Below are 20353 nucleotides of genomic sequence, written 5' to 3'. Positions count from 1 at the left end.
TGCCTCCATCAGGAGAGCCAACACTCTACATACCTTCAGAGTTTTTTTTCCTAAACGCTCCAAGATCATTATAAAACATAGATACTCCTCTGCCTTATCATAAAAAGGCATACTGATATCTGCTTTAGATCGTCATCATTATCAAATAACATAGAGTACTCAGTGCCATTTTGCAGAATCTCCTCTAACCTGTGACCAAATTCTGGCCCCTCCTCCTGGCTTCCAGGCCAAGGCGGAAGGAGATGGTATGGATTTCTGGGCTGAGTTTCTGCTGAAGCAGGCCATACTCAGGAGACTCTTGCTTGATTATGTCCCTGATGTTAGCCTGTGTGTCTTTTTAATGTTTTTTTGTTTGTTTGTTTTGCCATGAATCTCTTACAGATCAGGAGGGAAAGGTTCAGGGCACAGGTGAGAGTCTGTGTGTTCTGGGGAATGTGACAAAGCTGCCTTCCTGAAAAATCAGTATCTATGAAAATCCCTGGCCACTCAGTTCTGAGCTCTTTTCTCCCTCCACATTATCTTCAAGGTGAATATGGGTGTGGTCTGGCTTATTTGTTGGATTAAAACATTATTGATCACACTGGTGAATCACTGACCTCAGACATTTCTTTAAACTCCTTGTCATTTTCTAATCTGACCTTTAATTTCCTTTGCATTGTTTGTGAATAGGATGTAATGAGGATTTCACTGGCATTTCAAAAATGTCTGTAGCCATGTATCCACCCATCTATTCACCACCTTTCCACCCACTCACCCATTCACCCATCTACCCACCTACTCATCCATCCATCCATCCACACACCCACACACCCATTAACCTACCAATCCACTCAGTCATCCACTCATCCAACCACCATTCCTCTATCCCTTCCTTCCTTTATATTCCCATATCAGCCTCCCTGATCCAGGCTCCTATTATCCTCCACCACTGACCTGCATATTAGTGTATATACATTAATAACATGTAACTACCCATTCCCTTATTAGAGAGAGTCCAGCATCTCTCCTTTCAAAGTCATCAGATACACCAAATTAATCATCCTTAAACTCAGCTTTGATCATGTCACTCTCTATTCAAGAACCTGCAATGTTCTCCAATATCTAAAAAATAAAGCCCAGATTCTGATTCTGATACCCAAGGGCCTCCTTAATCTGTCTTCACCCCCACCCCTTAATTTCAGTTCTCTGGTATTTAAATATCTAAGTATGAAATATCTCCAATATTTAAACATGCAGAAGAGTCAAGGGAACAGTATCAAACACCCAAGAACATGCCACCCAAATTAGATAACTCTTAAGATTTTCTCACTTTTGCTTCAAAATTACTCTTAGAAAGCAAAACAGTTACAGCTGAAGTGTTCTGAATGTTCTTTGTCACCCTACTTACTCCCTCATCCCTCAGTCACTATCCTGAAGCTGGTATATATTCTTACATGGTCCACATTTGGGTAGCTCTATGTCAGATAGGCATCCGACAACATGAACAACATGAACTACTAATTTATGTTTTAGCCATGGCTGGTTGACTCAGTGGACTGAGTGCCGGCCTGCGAACCAAAGGGTCACCAGTTCAATTCCCAGTCAGAGCACATGCCTGGGTTTCAGGCCAGGTGCCCAGCAGGGGGCACATGAGAGGCAATCACACATTGATGCTTCTCTCTCTCTCTCTTTCTCCCACCTTCCCTCTCTGTCTAAAAATTAATAAATAAAATCTTTTTAAAAAGATGAAAAAATTTGTTTTATATTGTATTAAAATATCATAGGATCTTTGCTTTTTTTGCCCAATGCTATCTTTCAAGTTTTACCCACATTTATACATGTAGATCTAGTTCCATTGTATGACTATCTATAGCCTACTTAACTATTCCCTTCATGATGGACATTTAGATGATTTCTCTTTGTTTCTTGACTACAAACACTTTTGCAGCAAACATTCTTGTACAAGGCCTGAGTGTGTGCAGATATACTCGAATATCTTTAGGTTATACTTAGAAAGAAATTGCTGGGTCACAGGGGATATACCTCTTCCTTCACTTCGCTGTTACTAGATACTGCCCAGCTGTTCTCAAAGGGGCTGGAAAAACTTAGAGGTTTATTAAGAAGATCTGAGAGTCCATGCTGCTCCTCATTCTTGCCACCACATAGGATCGCTTTACCAGTCCAATGGGACTCAAACTGTGCCACACTACGCTTTACCCTCCCCTGATTACCAGTGATTATGAGCATCTACTCTTATATTTTTAACCATTTAAAAATTATTTTCTGTGACTTACCCAATTATATCTTTTACCTATGTTTCTATTGGATTGTTTGTCCCTTTCTTATTAATCTGTAGGAACTGATTTTATGTTCTCAGTATTAACCTTTGATTAATTTTGTACATGCCACACATCTTGTCTCACCTGTATTTTCCCTTGTTAGTATTGCTGTAGGAAGATTGTTTTAGTTTTATATAATGGAATTGAAATTTTTTCTTATGGGTTGTGCTTTTTTATTTTTAGCAGAAATAAATCATTCTTTTTATGTTTCTTTTCCTATCCCCAAGATTTTAACTATAACCTCTCATATTTTAATCCAAAAATTTTAAAGTTCTGCTTTTTACCTTTGGCACTTTAATCCATCTAGAATATATTTTTGTGAACTAAAGTGAAGGTCTTATTTTTTTTTCCATATGGAAAAATATAGGTGTGAAGTGAGTGTGTATTAAATCACTTTATGAAATAACAAGACAAGGATGGCCAACCAACGCAGTCAACCCTGTTTACAAAGTACTCTGTCCTTTCCCCGATCTGTAGTGCACCTTCACCCTACACTATGTCCCGTGTGCAGAGGACTGTGTCTGGGCACTGGTGGGTCCCATTGGTCCATTTGCCTCGCTGCTGTAGCGCCACCTATTTTACTGACTATCACTTTAGGGAATTCTTGATAGTCTGATGAGGCAAATGCTCAAAAAATGCCAAAATGATAATAATGATAATAACATACAGACCTTATTTTTTTCCATCCCTGCCCCCCAGACCTTATTTTTTTAATTACAGAGTAATAAAGTTACAAATTAAAGGCAAGTAAAAGCTTTCAAAAAATCTTTGAAACTAAAATAAATCTAAGTTTGAATAATTCATAAGGCAAAGAAGAAATTGTAATGCAAATTATGAAACATTTATATCTGAATGACAATGAAAGCATTACTTATCAAATATTCTAGGATGTAGTTAATTTGTAGCATTAATGTCATTAATTTTCAATCATTCTTATTTTATAATGTATGCATTTTTAAATTACATTTTCTAATTGAATGTGGTGGGCACACAGGAATGTTATTAATTTTTGTATATTGATCTTGTAACCAGTCATCTTGCTGAAGTCTCTTTCGCAGTAAGTATGATATTTGCTATTAGTTTTTGGTAAATACCCTTTGTCAGGCTAAGGAAGTTCCTATATATCCCTAATTCACTAAGAGTTTGTGTCTTAAATGGTAAAAAGTTAGAAGCATTGCCTTTTAAAAGTCAAGAGTGACACTTCTCTCCCATTTCCCTTCACACTGTACCAGATGGAGGTCCTAACTGATATAATAAGGCAAGAAAAAGAAATAAGAGGTTATCATAGAAGAAAGAAAACCACCATTATTTAGAACTAATCAGCAAGTAGTTTCTTGAGCACATTTTTTTACTTCTGACCCTTTATTTAACCTGTGTACCCCAAATAAAATATTCCTATATCCCAATCTTAATTCTTAACCTTACTCCCCAATCTTAATTCTCACTAAATTGTTTCTCAAAGTCCAATATTCACGCCAATAATAGATAATATTTATTGATTACTTACTGTGTACCAGGTAGGGATTTGATATTATTTTTTTAAAATCCTTACAACAATCCCATGAAGGAGGTTATCATTAGTTCCATTTTGAAAATGAAGAAACTTAGAGGATCGAGGGATTAGGATGAGCTCATATGGCCTGAAAGTGGGAGAAAATGAATTGAGACAGAAAGTCTGTCCGTAACCCTCACCACTGCACTGGACTACCACATCGGTCTAGCTGTTCATGATATAGGACCCAGACTTTTCTGCCCATGGGCCTTTCCTTTGGTCTGGGATCCTGTCTCTCCCTTTCCCTGAATCTCTGTGTATGTTTGAGGACATAGTGATGCACTGCCATCCAGATCCCCTTTAGGACTGACTGACTCACGGACTCATTCCCCCAGCTGTGAGGAGTGCTGCCAACAGACACCCCTAGCTGTCAGCCTTTTTTGGAACTACCTCAGATAAAGAAGCATCTGCCCAAGGCCACACCCCCTTCTGGGAACAACTTGAGGGTATAAAGGCCCACCCAGCCTCCTTACCACAACCTAAGACAACTTGGAGGGCACCCCAGCTTCAGAGCTCCCCTAGGACTCAGCTGAGGCCTTTGTTGCGACTGTACCATGGCCCACCTCCTCCACTGGGCGACTCCCTTTCCTTCTACAGGTGGGCACCCCAAGAGCACTAGCTAATATACCTCTGCATCATAATCACTGTCTCAGAATCAGCTTTCCAGGGAACCTACTGGGATAGATGATAATCTTTCAAGGATCCCTTCAGATGCTGTTTCCCCAATGTAAAACCTTCCCCCAACTCCCTCCACCCCACACCAGCCCAGATTGGAGGTCCTCCTCTCTCTGAACCAACTTCCCTCTCTGCTGTATTTGACTCACTACTACACATATGTCTTCACTTCCATTCTACACTGTGAGCTCCTTGGGGGGAGGGCATCACACCTGACTCATTTCGTTGTCTTCTTTAGCACTGGCCATTATAACTAGGCTCTGGAGTCAGACAAATCTAGATGCTAATCCCAGCTCCACCTATATCAGCATCAGCTTTCTCATCTGAAAAGTTAAGTGATGACAGCATCTTACTCCTAGGCTTTAAGAATTAAATGTCTATAGAATGCTTAGCCCAGAAACTGGCACACAATAAGCACTCACTAATTGTTATTTATAATCAATGTTTATCTACTGTCATAATAGTACTAATATATGTTTATTGAATGCATTGGGAATGCCTGATGGTGACCAGCACAGCAAACTGTACAAGAAGAGTGAGCATTCACAACTTCATCTCCCTGGGAGATGGGAGAGGCTGGCTGAAAGTTCCTCATGCCTTGGCAGCCTGCCCACTTTGCTCACATGCCCCTCCCTCGCCCCCGACTATGCAGGCCTCATAGCTGGACCCTCCAGCATGCAAACCCTCACTCTCTCCTTCAACCCAATAATAAAAAATAAACTTGGCTTTGAATCCAAGGCCATTGGTGCTTTTGATCTTGGTTACAAAGCAAAGCAATTATTGCACACAAAAGCCCCGATTTATTTATGAAATGGGACAGACATCTCTGAGGCGGGAACGAAAAAGCTCACTTAAGACCAAGCCCTTATTGCCACACAGTGAATGGCTGCTTTCAAACACAAGCCCCCCAAATGCTCTCTCTTCTCTGCTAAGAGTCTTCCCTCATTAGCGCTTCCTCTAGAACACCACAGCTTCCAACAATCAAATTCACTTCACTGCCTGGCAAGTAATTAAATTCTGCAGGCATCAGAGCATAGAATAATGGGTGGCTATTGTTAAGGAAGCTGAGGCTGGAAATGAAATGGATTTCAGTGCCCAGTCTCAGAAAAGGTTGGGGTGGGAAGGGAGAGCAAGCAGGATGCAGATGGAGCCTCCCACTGGTGCACCACAGGGGGTAATGCGTTGTTCAGCAGTAGACCTGGAGTCAAAAACCTGCATTTGGGGCCAGATTCTGTGTTTACCAGAGGGGGATGGGGGCTTAGTTTCCTTACTTGGGAAACAAGGAGGTTGGACTAGGTAGGTCATTCTCCATGTGTGGTCCCCCAGACCAGCAGTATCAACATCGCCTGGAAACTTGTTAGCAATGCAGGTTCTCAGGCTTCACTCAGACCTACTGAGTCAGAAACTGTGGGAGTGGGACCCAGCATTCCATGTTTCACAAGCCTTTCAGGGGATCCTGAAGCTAGAATTTATACACCGATCACTGGTGGGTAATGTTTAAAGATGAGGCCACAAACTAAAATGCATAAAGGTCTGGGGAGGCAAAATAAAGGAACCAAGTAGGTGTGATACACTGGACAATAACGGGACCACAGGCAGTGGAGAGAGTGTGCCCTGATTAAAGGGGCCAGCAGCTATTCAGTTTCAGCCAATTACTGCCAACTATGAACCCTCGTGGATCTGGTCTTTGCTGTGCTTCTGATTTCTTAAGAGAAATATGAAATCATGATTTTTATGTGAAATCCCCAAATTTTAAAATGTTGATTAAATTTCCTTTTTTAATTATATTTTATTGATTATGCTATTACAGTTGTCCCTATTCTTCTCCCTTTGCCCCCCTCCATCCAGCACCTTCCTCTCCCTCAGGCAATTCCCTCACCATTGTTCATGTCCATGGATCATATGTATAAATTCTCTGGCTACTTCATTTCCTATACTGTACTTTACATCCTCATGGCTAATCTGTAACTACCTATTTGTACTTCTTAACCCCCTCACCTCTTCACCCATTCCCCCATACCCTTCTCCCATCTGGCAACCATCAAAACACTCTGTATTCATGATTCTGTCTCTGTTCCTCTTGCTTGCTTAGTTTGTTTTTTTAGATTCAATTGTTGATACATATGTATTTTTTGTTATTTTATCGTTGGTAGTTTTGATCTTCTTTTTCTTAAATAAGTCCCTTTAACATTTCATATACTAATGGTTTGGTGATGATGGTCTCCTTTAGTTTTTTTCTTGTCTGGGAAGCTCTTTATCTGCCCTTTGATGCTAAATGACCACATTGCTGGGTAGAGCAATCTTGGCTGTAGGTCCCTGCTTTTCATGACTTTGAATACTTCTTGCCAGTCCCTTCTAGCCTGAAAAGTTTCTTTTGAAAAATCAGCCAACAGTCTTAAGGGAACTCCCTATATGCAACTCACTGCTTTTCTCTTGGTGCTTTTAAGATTCTCTCTTTATCTTTAACCTGTGGTACTTTAATTATGATGTATCTTGGAGTGGGCCTCTTTGCATCCATCTTGTTTGGACTATCTGTGCTTCCTGGACTTGCATGTCTATTTCCTTCACCAAATTAAGGAAGTTTTCTTTCATTATTTTTTCAAGTAGATTTCCAATTTCTTGCTCCTTCTCTTCTCCTTCTGGCATCCCATGACATGAATGCTGGACCTCTTGAAGTTGTCCCAGAGGCTGCTTACACAATCCTCATTTTGGGGAAATTCTTTTTTTTTCTTATTGTTCTGCTTGGTTGTTTTTTCCTCCTTATGTTCCAAATCATTGATCTGAATTCTTGGCTCCATCCACTCAACTGTTGTTTCCCTTTAAATTGTTCTTTATTTCAGTTAGTGTAACTTTCCTTTCTGACTGGATCTTTTTTATGCTGTTGAGGTCCTCACTGAGTTCCTTGAGCATCCATATAACCAGTGTTTTGAACTCTGATTCTGTTAGATTGCTTATCTCTCTTTAGTTTAATTCTTTTTCCAGAGTTTTGATCTGTTCTTTCATTTGGGCCATGTTTCTTTGTCTCCTCATTTTGGCAGCCTCCCTGTGTCTGTTTCTATGTATTAAGTAGAGTTGCTATGACTCCCTGTCTTAGTAGCATGGCCTAATGTAATAGGCATTCTGTAGGGTCCAGTGGCACAGCCTCCCCTATCACCCAAGCTGGGTACTCAAGATGCAGCCTTTGTGTGGGCTGAGTGCACCCTCCTCTTATAGTTGAGCTTTGATTGCTATTGGCAGATCAATGGGAAGGATTTGCTCAGTCCAGTCAGTTGCAAGGACTGGCTGCAACCATCGACCACCGCCCTCCAACCTCCATCGAGAATCAGTTGTGCGGGGGCAGGGTGATGGTGCTCCGACATGGTCTGTAGCTGTCGCTGGGTTTGCAGGCTCTTGGGTTTTCTCCGTGGTGCAGGCCAAGGTCAGCCCCCACCTGTTTTATCCAGGGCCACTCTGCCTGGGCTATAAAGCAATTTGAGATGGCAGCTACTTTTGCTGGGCTTAGGGGTTCCCAGGTGAAGCCAATCTGTGAATCTAGGCTGACTGCTGCTAGTACTGGGCTTGGGGCCACTCATCAAGAGGTACAGAGACTAGGGGCTCACAGAGGCCAGCTATTGCTTGTTTGAGAGGATTTAGGAAGTTGTGCAGCATGAGCCAAGACCAGCCATTCATATGAAAAAGTCACTGTTAACTGTTTGGGTGGGCCTGTAACTTGGGTGGGAAGGAGTCTCAGGGGATTTCTAGGGTGAGCCAAACAGTGTCAACCAGGTTGATGGAGTATCAAATATGGCACCATCCTGCCAGCTCTGTGGTTCTATGGGGGAAGGGTTCAGAAAAGGGACAATGGCCTCTGTCCACCTTTTTGTCTGGGAAAAAGCTGCCCTCCAGCACTCACCTTGATGCCAGACACTTCAGTTCTTTGCTGTATGCCACAGGTGCTTTTCAAGCTGCTACCCCAGTGCTGGAGCTCAGAAGGAGTGAGTCTGAGTAAGTCTGTGTATAGGTTCTTTAAAGGAAACTGCTCGGAACTCCCGCAATGTTTCCTACCAACTCAGTCCCTGCTGTTTTTTGCAGTCCCCGTAAGTTAAGTCCCCATAAGTTATGGGGACTTATCTTCCTGGCACCAAAACCTTGGGCTGGGAGGCATGTTGTGGGGCTGGGACTCCTCACTCCCAAGATATCCTTCCCATATTTTTGTCCACCACACATGGATATGGGACCAGCCTGTCCCGAGTCTGCGCCCCTCCTACCAGTCTGGATGGATGTGGTTTCTTTTAGACTTCCATTCAACTTGATTTCTGATGGTTCTGTGATGGTTGATCTATAATTTCATTGTAATTTTGATGTGGTCCTGTGAGGAAGTGAGCCATGTTCATTTATGCTACCACCTTGACTGGAAGTCTTCACCCCGAAGCTTTTCTTGACTGGCTGCCTAGTTTTCTTAACATAGTGAGGGCCAAGCAGATTACCCTTGAAAACCAAATTCAGCCATGGACCACCATTTTGCCACCTCCATTGTGAGTTGCCTTGTACTGCCATCATGATGTACTGTACCCACTGTGTTCTTGCCTTTCTCCTAACACTGAACCCCCCACTTCCCTTCCACACTGGCAGATTCCCACTCATCCTTTAACACCCAACTCAAGAGTCACCTTAACTGTATCTCATTCTCAACTCTCTGCCCCACTTTCTACCTCTCCACTGAGAAGGTATAGGAGAATCAAACATATGGCTGAAGAATTGACACAGAGAAGAAGCTAACACCAAGGAGGAAGACACAGAGAAGTAATAAAACAGGCTTTTCCCACAGAGGAAGAATTAGGACCTCTTAAAAAAGTTACCCCATTGCTTCTTGAAAAATCACTTAAATAAGGACACTCATCCCATTTGACCAGAATCTAATATAATAAAGTTTTAAAAGGGCAAATATTAAAAAACAAAACAAAAAATTAAGTGCAGAATTCATAGGATAGATTAGAAAACAGTTGATACAAAAACAGCTGGGGATTTGAGCTGAGAGTTCAGGGTGAGTCAACCGTGTGATGGGACTATCATGAAAAAGCCAAAATGTCATCATAGATTTCATTATTGGAAATGAAGAGTCAATATAGCCTTGCTCTCCTCTTAGCTGGGAAAACCAGAGTATTCTGAATGGTCCTGAATATTAACTTCTGTGGGACCTGGGACTGACCCAGGGAGAGTATCTCTGGTGGGGAGGAAACACAAAGCCAAATCACAGAGGAACAAGTGGAGGGACCTAGAATGTTACCCAGAGGAGGGAAAGACCTGGGTGGGTGATCACAACTCCTATCTTCTTCAAGCAACTGACAGGTTTCCATGTAAATTTGAGTGATGTTGCCCTCAAGTGTATGACCAGGCCTTTTAGTAGAAACATGGTAAGATTTCATCTCAACATTGGGGGGAATTTTTTATTAATCACGGTTGTCCCCAAATAGAATGAACCGTCCTGAGAGGTAATGAATGCCCTTTATTGAGGGAGACCTAGAAGAGGAGGGATGAATACTCTTATGGAGGATGATAAAAGGACTGGAACATGAAGCCTAGTAGACATTTGTTGATTTAATGTACCCCAGTTTTTCTTGGGGAATTGCCCTTCACTCATTCTCTGTCCCCTGTGTCAGGTGAAGTTGAGTGTACACTTGGTTTCAGGGGTGGGTATGTTTCTCAGACCTGGTCATTCCACACTGCATCCCCCAGCCACAGGTAGGAGTGCTCATGTGACTTACACTGGGCCAATCAATGCCCATAAGACTCAATTCTGGAGAAAGGGAGTTCTTCCTTTCCACTAAACTTGAAACAGGATAGAAGCCTGGAGCTGCCACGGGCCATCTGATTATCAAGTGGAAACAGACTGATAACAGAAGAGCCCTTCACTCTCTCCCTTTAAAAAGGGTGTGTGGAGCAGGACAGGAATCAGAGCAGAGCTGCAGAGAGACTGAATTCCTTTGTGCCCTGGAACTCTCCCATGCCTGAAGCCAGGCTTGGCTCTCAAGAGCTTGTAAATTCCCTTTCTTCTCTCAAGCAGGTTGAGCTGGGTTTCTGTTGTTTGCAACCATAATAGTCCTGATCCCTATAATGACCTCCCAAACCCCATCCAGTTCCATTCTGCTATGGTGGACCTCACACTTAAAGCAAGGACCACCTGCATGTAGAAGACCATTTGAACAGATGAATCCTAGAATGGCTTCTAGAATTTGAAGTGTTTCTTCTAGCCATGTAAATAAATTCCATTATAAAAGGGAAACTGGAGAATCATAAAAAGGTAGTTATTAAGTCAAATAGCATCTTGCATCTGTGAGAAGCTGGCAGTCAAGGCAGCTACCCCAGGCCCAAGCCCAGGAAGGACACCTGGCCTGCAAGCCACTCCCACCTCCAGCAGATAGAGCATGAGCATTGCTAGAGCATGAAGTGACACGGTGATGAAGGAATACCACCTCCCCGCCCCACCCCACCCCAAGTGCTATCTATCTGAGGAATGCAGAGGGGGCTCCATTCTTCAGGATCCCTGGTGAGCCACCATTCAGTGAGCACCAACTGAAAGACAAGCCCATGCTGGACATTTGACCTACATAAAGACAGTGTCACCATCTCCATTTCCTAGTTGTGAAAACTGATGCTCAGAGAGACTTGCCTAGGGTCACACAGTCAGTGAGAGGCAGTTCTGAGAGATTCCAAAAGCCCAGCCACACTGCCACCTGCCAGTGATGAAGAACAGGCCCAAAGTCACCAAGTCTGGGTTCTCCCGGCAGCTGCTCAGGCTTTACCTCCTCATCTATAAGATGGGTGAGTGATGAGCCCATTCCTGTCTGACCAGACAGCAGCCCTTGCAGTGAGGCCTGCAGGAACTCTTGTCAGGTAAGGGGTGCAGCCTCAGTGTCAAGACTACCTATAACCAGCAAGACACAAAGGGCCATGCTGGGCTAAATCAGCCAGTGAGGCCCTGTCCCCATCTCTCTCCTGGCCCACAGGGGCTGGGTCATTTCCTTTGTTCCACAGACCTGGTAACAAGGCAGCTAGGAGCTCAGCTGTAGACATTTTTTTTCATTATTTTCTACCCTGTTAACCTCATCACAAGAGAGGCTGCTGTCAGCCTAAATGAGAACAGAAAAGATTCATCTCGCTTGTCCCCAGACTCAGCTCAGAAGAAAGACTCTTCATTTCCTAAAGGCTCTGATGACCCTTTCTTTCTGAGTCACTCCCACTCAGGAAACAAGTGACAGTGGCAGCAGGCAGAGGCTTGTGATGGGACCAAGTGACCTGAATCACTTCAGTGTGGCTTTGCAAAGCGCTATGCCATTTTTTTAATTGCACTGTATTTACCTTCCTAATTATGTTTGCTTATGCAAATATTAAACTTAGACTATGTTTCATTAACATGGCCCCAGGACACCGGAGCACACTGAGTGGAAGGAGGGAACTAGCCTATGACTACAGTTTTGCTATAGAAGTCATCCTCAGAGGGGATAATCCTAATACAGATCATGACGAGATTATCATATTTCATATCATCTTGTCCTCTTCCTGTGCTTCTAGCAATCCCAGGCCACCTTTCCTGAGCATTTAGCCCCAGGGGCTGTTTTCCATGTTTTATTTGGGTTTAAAAACCCTCTTAATCCTTCCAATTTGCCCAGTGGGTTTTTCTATCCCCACCTCACAAACAAGGAAGCTGAGGCTCAGAGATGTAAGGAACAAGCCTGAAGACTAATGACGGAAAGCTAATGATGAGCGAGAACTAAGACCCCAGGAATTTCAAGAATTCTGGACGCAAAGACCACACCCTGAACCACTTCTCCACACCTTCCTCCTTCACAGGCACTGTTTCCTCTAACCCTCTACTGCTCCTAGGAAGAAGGGGACCTAAACTCCATTTGCAAGACGAAGAGGATGAGGCTCAGGAAGACTAAATAAATGGCTTGCCCACTTTACAAATGAGAAAACTGAAGTTCACAGAAGTGAGTTCAGTTCTTCGGACTTGCACACAGCACCTAGTGTTTGTTCCATGCTATGCAAGGGGCTTGGGATACCAAGACCTCAGGGACATAAACCATGACTGCCCCCTCCACTGGGCTTCTGGGCCTTCACAGGGTCAAATCTTTCTCAAAGCACCCGAGCAGTATGTTAAGAGATTTAAAAATAAGCAAACATTTGACTCCCCAATTCCCATTGAAGAAACTGAAACTAGGAAATAGCAGTGAATGTGACAAAGGTGTATACAGGGTCTGGTACAAATAATGCCCATGTTTTTTTTTTAATACAAAATCATAAGCATGTAATTCTGTAACATAACAGTATCACACTCAAGCACACCACATGACATTTTAGGTGAAATGTCCAAATTGCTATCCATATCGGGCGAGACATGGCACCCATCACACTCCAGCAGGTGCTATTGCTGCTGGACCCTGTGTATTACACAACATCGCTTGCAGAGCATTGTTTATAAGAGTAAAACAATGGAATAACTTAAGTTCAACAATAAGACAATGGTTAAATAAGTTAGGGCACATTATATACTGAATTTTTCAAACTATAAGACACACTGGACCATAAGATATACCTAGGTTTTAGAGGATGAAAATAGGGAAAAACATTTTGAAGCAAAAAATGTGGTAAAATATTTAATAACATAAATAACGTAGGCCGCTGCCACCCCCCACCCTCCCCCACAGCAAGCCAGGTAAGCTACATGCAGACTATAAGACACACCCCCATTTCCCCCTCCAAATTTAGTGAGAAGAGTGCGTCTTACAGTCCAAAAAATATGGTAATAAAATATTATTAATCATTCAAAAATGTTATGGAAATATATTTATTGACATGGGAAAACTCTACAACAAAGTGTTACATAATTTTTAGATGTCATAAGCAGATAGTAAAATCATTCATGCAGTCCGATCTTACTGGGGAAAGTGCATGTGTAAACTGTCACATGTACAAAAATGAGCACTCATAGAAAATGTATTTGCATATGTACATGATACAGAAACACCTATGACACTTAAGTGATTACTGCTGAGTGATAACATTTTATTTTGTGTGTGTGCTTATGTCCATTTTCCCAAATTTCCTCCAACAAATGTGAACAGCTTACTTTTCCATGAAAAGGTTATTATTTTTGCGGTGGTTGCTACAATGGCTGAGCCACCAGCCACACCCAGGCTTCACACTCAGGATCTGGGATGCCAAGTCCAGCCTTCAGCCCTTTGCACTCATCAACATACGTGCCCTCCTGGTCTCACATCCCCAAACCACAGTGTTGCCATGGCCAGCCTGGGCAGAGGCACAGGCAGGTCAGGGGGCTTGTTTGCCTACCTTTTTGAAGAGTCTGATGACATCCTCACTGATCTGTGAAAGGCGGACGATGACATTATTCATGAAGATGTCATTGAGGGTGGCATGGTCTCGGCTCTCCCGCCTGGTCTGATGCAGAACCAGATACCAGCAGTTCACCGGTGAGAGGAGGTACTGGTCCTTCCTGTGGAAACCGAGACAGCTCGGGTTGGCTTCACTGGAACTGCCATCCAGACAGTTTTCCACAGTGTCACTTACTGTGGCTCTTTTGACCCTCGTGGGGACCTTTCAAAGCTCGGTTTTATTCTAACGCACTCCAGTTGAGGAAACGGATACTACAGAAGCTGAAGCAACCCTCCCGAGGTCCCAGAGCTGTGCTGGGGCCCAAACTCAGGTCTTTGACTCCTGTCCCATCTAGTCCCCCAGAGCATATGACATTTGCTACATCCTTCTCTACTTTCTGGGAAGAAGCCACCTTCCCCAGGGCTAAGAAATACTAGACCATTTGTGTTTGAAATACTTGTGTGAGTTCTAGAACTATGCAGTGGGAAGAACAAAATGTGAACACTTCCCTTTCCCTTCTCTGCCTGCCCCAGCCCCTGGGGCCCCCTCAGGCTCTTAACCCCTAGGTTCTCCCCCAGGACATGGGCCTGGAGGTTCCATATGTGGGAGGAGGGATTAAGGAAAGCTCCTTTGACTAAACTACACATAAGGCAAGTAAATCTTTGTCCTATAATGATGGATAGAATCTTAGCGTCTTCTGGCTGAGCACCGCACTAAACTGGGGTTTCTCAAAGTGTGGTCCTCAGACCACCAACAGCAGCAGCACCTAGGATCTTGTTAGAAATACAGATTCCCGAGCCCCACACTAGACCAGCTGAGTCTGAAGCTCTGAGAACAGGCCCAGTAATGTGGATTTTAACAAACCCTCCAGGGAATGCTGATTCACTCTCAAGTCTAAGAACCGCAGGTCTATATACCATTGCTTCCCAAAGCTTGAGAAATGGGATGCTGCCAAAAACAAACTGAAGGAATATCTCCCTCAAAGACCCCTCTACTAGCACAGCAAAAGGTATGTATATCTTATTCTCCAGGAAGGAAGAGGGAAGGGCAAAATCAGACCCCCAGTCCCATGTTACCATCTTGCCCTCTGACCCTGACTCTTCCTTTACTCTGCTTTCCATGGTGGGAAGATGTTGGGAAGGCAGGCTGTGGAAGGAGAGGCTCATCCTCTACCCTTGAGGCTAAGGATCCCCCAGGCCTGCCTTGCTCCACTTGTGCCCTAAGGGTGGGCCACATGTTAGGGCTGGCCACATTATACTCTGAGCCTCCCACTATCAGTGTTTCCGAGGAAGGGACATCTGCTGACTCTTGCTCTGACCGAATCATCTTCTCAAAGCCAAGAGCAAGTGCTGGAAGGTGAAGCCCTGAGGGACTCTGGGTTCCCACAGCACCCCCATACCCTCACCCTGCCCAAACTTGGGAAGGGCTTGGGAAGGGTAGGTGGAGCCCCTGCCACTTGACTTGGAGGAATTTTCTTCCGGTCATGAAATGAGCTAAAAGTCTATGTAGATAGCAGGAATTCAGGAGAAGGGAATTAGGTTATATAGAGGACAGATATAGAAACTCTCTAAGAAAAAGGGAGATTTCTCCATTGTTTATGGCCTAGAGATAAGCCAGAACACTAAAATTCAACCACCCAGCCCAAATCCCTCAGCTTTCGCGTCCAGCCAGGTCTCAGGTGGGCTCTGCAGGAATGTGACACAGACCTGCCTTCGAGGCTCTCCTTGTCAAGTGGCTGAGGCAAAAGAGAGAGATTACAGTGGAAAGTGACAAAGCCTCCTCATGCCTGAGAAGCTGACAGCACTGCTCCTCCTGTGCTCTCTGGCTTTCATGCAGAGCTCTTTCCCACCCAAGCCTTCACGCCCACTGTTCCCTCCACCAGTAATGTGTTAGCCCCTGCTCTGGTGGTGACTGTCTCTCTCTTCCTCTGGGTCTCAGTTTAAATGATACCTTCCCAGAGAGCATGCCTTTGACCACACTCTAAGGCACAAGTCCTCAAAACGTAATCCCTGAGCAGCATCAGCAGCATCACTTGGGGATGTACTGGAATGCAGGTCTACTCCAGACCACTCAGTAAGAAACCCTAGGGGTGGGCTCAGCATTTGTGTTTTAATCAACCCCCCAGGAGATTCTGATGCACACTCAAGTTTGTAAACGTCTGCCTTAAGGAGCTTCCATCCCCCTTCACCTTTAAGTTCTTTCAGAGCAGGGAGTGTTCCTGTTTTAGTGACCATAGCCAGTGCTGAGCAATGGGATGGCATGCTATGGAAGATGGGGAGATGCTATGGAAGAGAGGCTCATAAATAGAAAAATGTCACATTTATGCTGGGTCTTGAAGAATGGGTAGAAGTTTTCCAAATAGGGGGGCCAAGAAACACGGTCTTATAGGCAGAGGGAACCATAGATACAAAGATAGAGGAGTAGCTCAGTAGAACAAGAATTCCAAGTGTGGTAGGAGAGGATAGGTAGGGCATGAGGCTGGGGAGACAGGTTAAGGGCTTGACTGGGGGATAGGGGGGCCTTGAATGACAGGAGAATGAGCTGGGTCTTTATCTTCTAGGCCACATGGTTCTCAACCTGAGTTGTACATTAGAATCACCTGAGAAGCTTTTAATAACACCAAGACTCAGGCCCCATTCAGGACCAATTAAATCAGAATCTCTGGGGATAAGCCTTGGTATTGGTATTTTTTCTAAACATTCTCTAGAAGATTCTAATGTAGAAGTGTGGAAGTTATTTAAGCAGAGTTATGATGTGACCAATGTGTGTCTTAGAAAGATCATTGAGGGCAGATTGGAGGATGGGAGGATGACAGATGGATGGATGATGGGTAGGTGATGATGGCAGGTGAGTGGATTGATGGGTAAATGGATGGGCAGATAGGTGGACGGATGGTTGAATAAATGAGTAGTTGGTGGATAGGTAGATTGGTGTGGGCATAGGCACAGGGCTGGAGACAAGAGGACAAGTCAGGAGGTGAACTTAGTCCAGGAGAATACAGATAATGAGGGCCTGGGTGGTGGCCAGAGAAGGCTGAATTTGAGGGACTCCTCAATAGGACAGCAGATAATGTTGGAGATATCCTGGAAATAGAGAGTAGGAGGTAGGAAGGAGGGGTAGGTGGTGATTCTGAGGTTCAGATCTCAGGCAACTGGGTGGATGCCGATGACATGAACCAAGATAAGAACTGCAAGGGAAGAAATAGGTTTGGGCAGAAAATACTTTTCACAACCCATTTTTCACTGCTTCTTAGGTGATAATAGAAAAGGGAAGATTAGAGTAAAGGAAAGATGAGATAATGAAGCTGTTACCTAAATTACTTCAGGGGTTTAGCTCAGCCTGGGATGTAAGAACTGAATAGCATCAGGGAATTAAATGTGCAAAATTTATGGAAGTCACAGCCAGAAGGTGAGTTTGGGGAGTCGGGGGATGAAAAAGATCTTGAAAGGGTACAGAAGTGCTGGGATGGCTTGGGGGCCATTAATTAGGCCACCTGGTCAGGGAGATTAGATAAGGGAGAGCAGAAAGGACAGCACATTCCTTATGAGAAGCCGTGGGCAGGAGCCAATGCAGCCTTGGATGGAATTACCAGGGGAGGCAGAATGAGTGGAGGTAAGGAGGAGAAAGTTACCCGAAAGCAAACCACAGACTCATCAAAGTGAGCAGCTGCTGGGAAGATGAAGGTCTTGGTTAATTCCGGCTTTCACTCCTGCACTGTCTGTCCAGGTATATGTGCCAGGACACTGTGGATACTGCAGAGGCCAGAGCAAGCAAGACCCTGATCCCTCACAAATCTTCCACTTGAGTGAGGGAGACACACAAGGAAATGAGATGATGATGCAGCCTCATAAGTATAGTGATGGGAAGAAGGCTGTAGAGCAAAGGAGGTGGTGGTGGGGTGGACATGGATGGCTCTCTGGAGGAAGCATATTCTAGACTGAGAACTAAAGGCTCAAATGGCTTTATAGGGCAGAGTTTTTAAGTTGGAGAAATATAATGAGCAAAGGCCCAGACAGTGGTCAGAGAGCATGTTGGTGAGCTGAACATAGCTGAGGGGGGTCACAGCATGGCATTTGGGGGAGAGGGAGGGAGTGATAAATGAAGTTGGAGAATTAGACAGAAGCCACATAGCTAAGGGCCTTAAGTCCCAGTAGAGAATGTGAGAAGGTCAGCAGGGAGTCATCTAAGGATTTGGAGCAGGAGAGGGAAAGGGTAAAATTGAATTTTCAAATTTTGTTTTGGCTACCATGAGGAGGATGAGCTCGCAGGGGCCAAGAGAGGAGGTGAGGGGTCCCTGAAATACTTAGGTGGTAAACTGACTGGACTTGGAGACCAAGTGGGGTTAGGGTTGGAGTTGGAAGGGAGAAAAGGATGTTAGGACAACTCCCAAGTTTTCCAGTTTGGGCCACTGGGAGGGCAGAGGTGGCATTTACTGAGGTGAGGATGAGCCAGTCAACAGAGGAGCATTGGAACAAGACCAGTCTAAAGGGCTTTTGGAACATCCAGATGGAAATACCTGGGCTAGAGACACACATGGAGGCCAACATGGAGCTCACAATCTAGCAAGGGGATGGTAACCCTCGGAGAGCTCAGCAAATGTGTGTGAAGTTACAACTGCTGAGTGCTAGAGAGGAGAGCATGGTGCCATGAGAGCTCATACCAACAGGTTCTGGCCTGGCCTGACTTCTGGGGTCCCTGAAGTGTCCCTGAGGAAGGTCTTTTGGCTGGGCTTTAAAGGAGGGAGCGAGGTGAAAAGAGTCAGAAGAGTGGATTCAAGAGACAGTCCCAGGCAGAGGGAACAGTATGGGCAAAGGCTCATTGGGGTGGGGCGGGGGTCAGGAAACTCACTAGATTTAAGGAACACTTCAAGGCCAGTGTGGCTGAAGCCCAGGAAGCAAGGCAGAGGAGAGGGCAGGTGCAGGGTCTTGTACCTGCAAGACCAACACATTGATCACTGTCCTGTCAGCCATCTGTGTTGTGCAGGGGCTGCAGAAACACCTAAGCCACAGATGGCACAGATGGACACTGGCTTTTGGGGACCTTTAGGTTTGTCCTCCCCTTTTCAGAGGGTTACTTATCTCTTTGAAAGTGCGACCTCTTGGACTTGAGAATTTTTGCCTGTTGCAGCTGCACTTTTGGAAGATGTCGACATGAACCTGGACCTGTGCTCTCTCGTCTGAGGCACATCTTGAACAACCTTCATACTTTTCCAACCTAGCATCTGAGCCTCTGTGTGCAGCAGGTGGAAGCTGCTGAGCTAAGGCATAATGTGAGAACTTTCATATATATATATAAAATCCAGAAAAAGGCAATGAACATTTCTGGTGAGTCACAGCTTTCTTTCTTTGGCTGGCGGAGCTGGGTCTGAGGCTCCACAAGACTGCAGCTAGAGTGGTGAGGCCTTGCCAAGCTGGTGAGCTAGGAAAACGAAATTAGCAGTGAGCCAGCTTCTCTGGCTTCTCCGCAGGGGACCGGAAAATTCTGCTTAGCAAACAGAGTCCATTTCCAGGCCTGCAGAGTCCCAGGTTGCAGATGGATCCAAAACTGCTGCCCTGAGAACGTGGTCCCTCAGGAAGGTAGGCAAGCTCCTGCAGCTGACACGGTGCCCTAGATGCCAAGTTCCTTCCTCTGGCTCCCTGCTCCCTTCCAGAACATTCTTGGGCCTTACATTGGGCTTGCTTGGGTGTTTGACAGCAAAGCTGCCTCTGAAAAGCATTCTCTCATTTAATTCCAGGGCCAAAAAGGTGTGGTTAAACTCTTGCTACCTAAGCTGCCTCAGGCAGGAAATGGGATTCATTACCCTATCTTGAAGCATGAATCATTAATTCTGCAAATATTAACTGAGTGCCATCTTTTGTGCCAGGCAGTGGTAAGTAAAATGAGCCATGCTCCCTGATACATGGAGTTTACAACCCAGCAGGGGCCTCAGGTGTCAATCAAATAGTCACATAGACCAATAGGAAACTGCAACAGTGGTAGGGGCCTTGAAGGAAAAACACATGGTGCCATGAGAGTCTACTGGGTAAGGTGGAGGTGGGTGTCAGCTCACCTTCACCTGTCACCGAGACCTTAGCTGAGATGTTTCTATTTGGGGCCTTCCCTGACCCCCAGTGGACTACTGGTCTCTAGCACACCACCCTATTTTATTGCCATCACAACACTACCACACTGGAACTTGTCCTGTTCATTTACTTTTTGTTTCTGGGCTTTGACCCCACTGTCTAGCTTGTATCTGTCCAGTTCACTACCGTGTCTCTGGTGCCAAGCAGGGCTGTGCACATGAGTGGGTGGAAAGCACCCAGAGGATGAGCTGGGGCCAGAAGGATGCATAGGCTTCAACACCACACTGGGATAAGGGAGAGCACGCCCAGCAGTAACTGTGAAGGCCCTGTGAGAATGGGAACCTTCTAGAATGAGGAGAAGGTAAGTGTGGCCT

General features: G+C 44.8%; 1 protein-coding gene across 5 annotated transcripts in view; it reads right to left on the bottom strand.

Moving 5' to 3' along the window:
* The window catches only part of SRGAP3 (SLIT-ROBO Rho GTPase activating protein 3), a 242801-nt gene that overhangs the window by 91983 nt on the left and 130465 nt on the right, over positions 1 to 20353 (bottom strand). For all 5 annotated transcript variants that reach the window (XM_045832177.1, XM_045832178.1, XM_045832179.1 and 2 more), the window contains exon 3: positions 13876 to 14038. In XM_045832177.1, coding sequence (XP_045688133.1) covers positions 13876 to 14038 — 163 coding nt within the window. The remainder of the gene's footprint in view (positions 1 to 13875; positions 14039 to 20353) is intronic.

Source organism: Phyllostomus hastatus, unplaced genomic scaffold (genome assembly GCF_019186645.2).
Source record: "Phyllostomus hastatus isolate PE091 unplaced genomic scaffold, TTU_PhHast_1.1 phas_contig_16, whole genome shotgun sequence".
In the NCBI taxonomy this organism is placed as follows: Eukaryota; Metazoa; Chordata; class Mammalia; order Chiroptera; family Phyllostomidae; genus Phyllostomus; species Phyllostomus hastatus.
The sequence above is the reverse complement of the archived record's forward strand: the minus strand, read 5'-3'. Positions and strand labels throughout refer to the sequence as shown.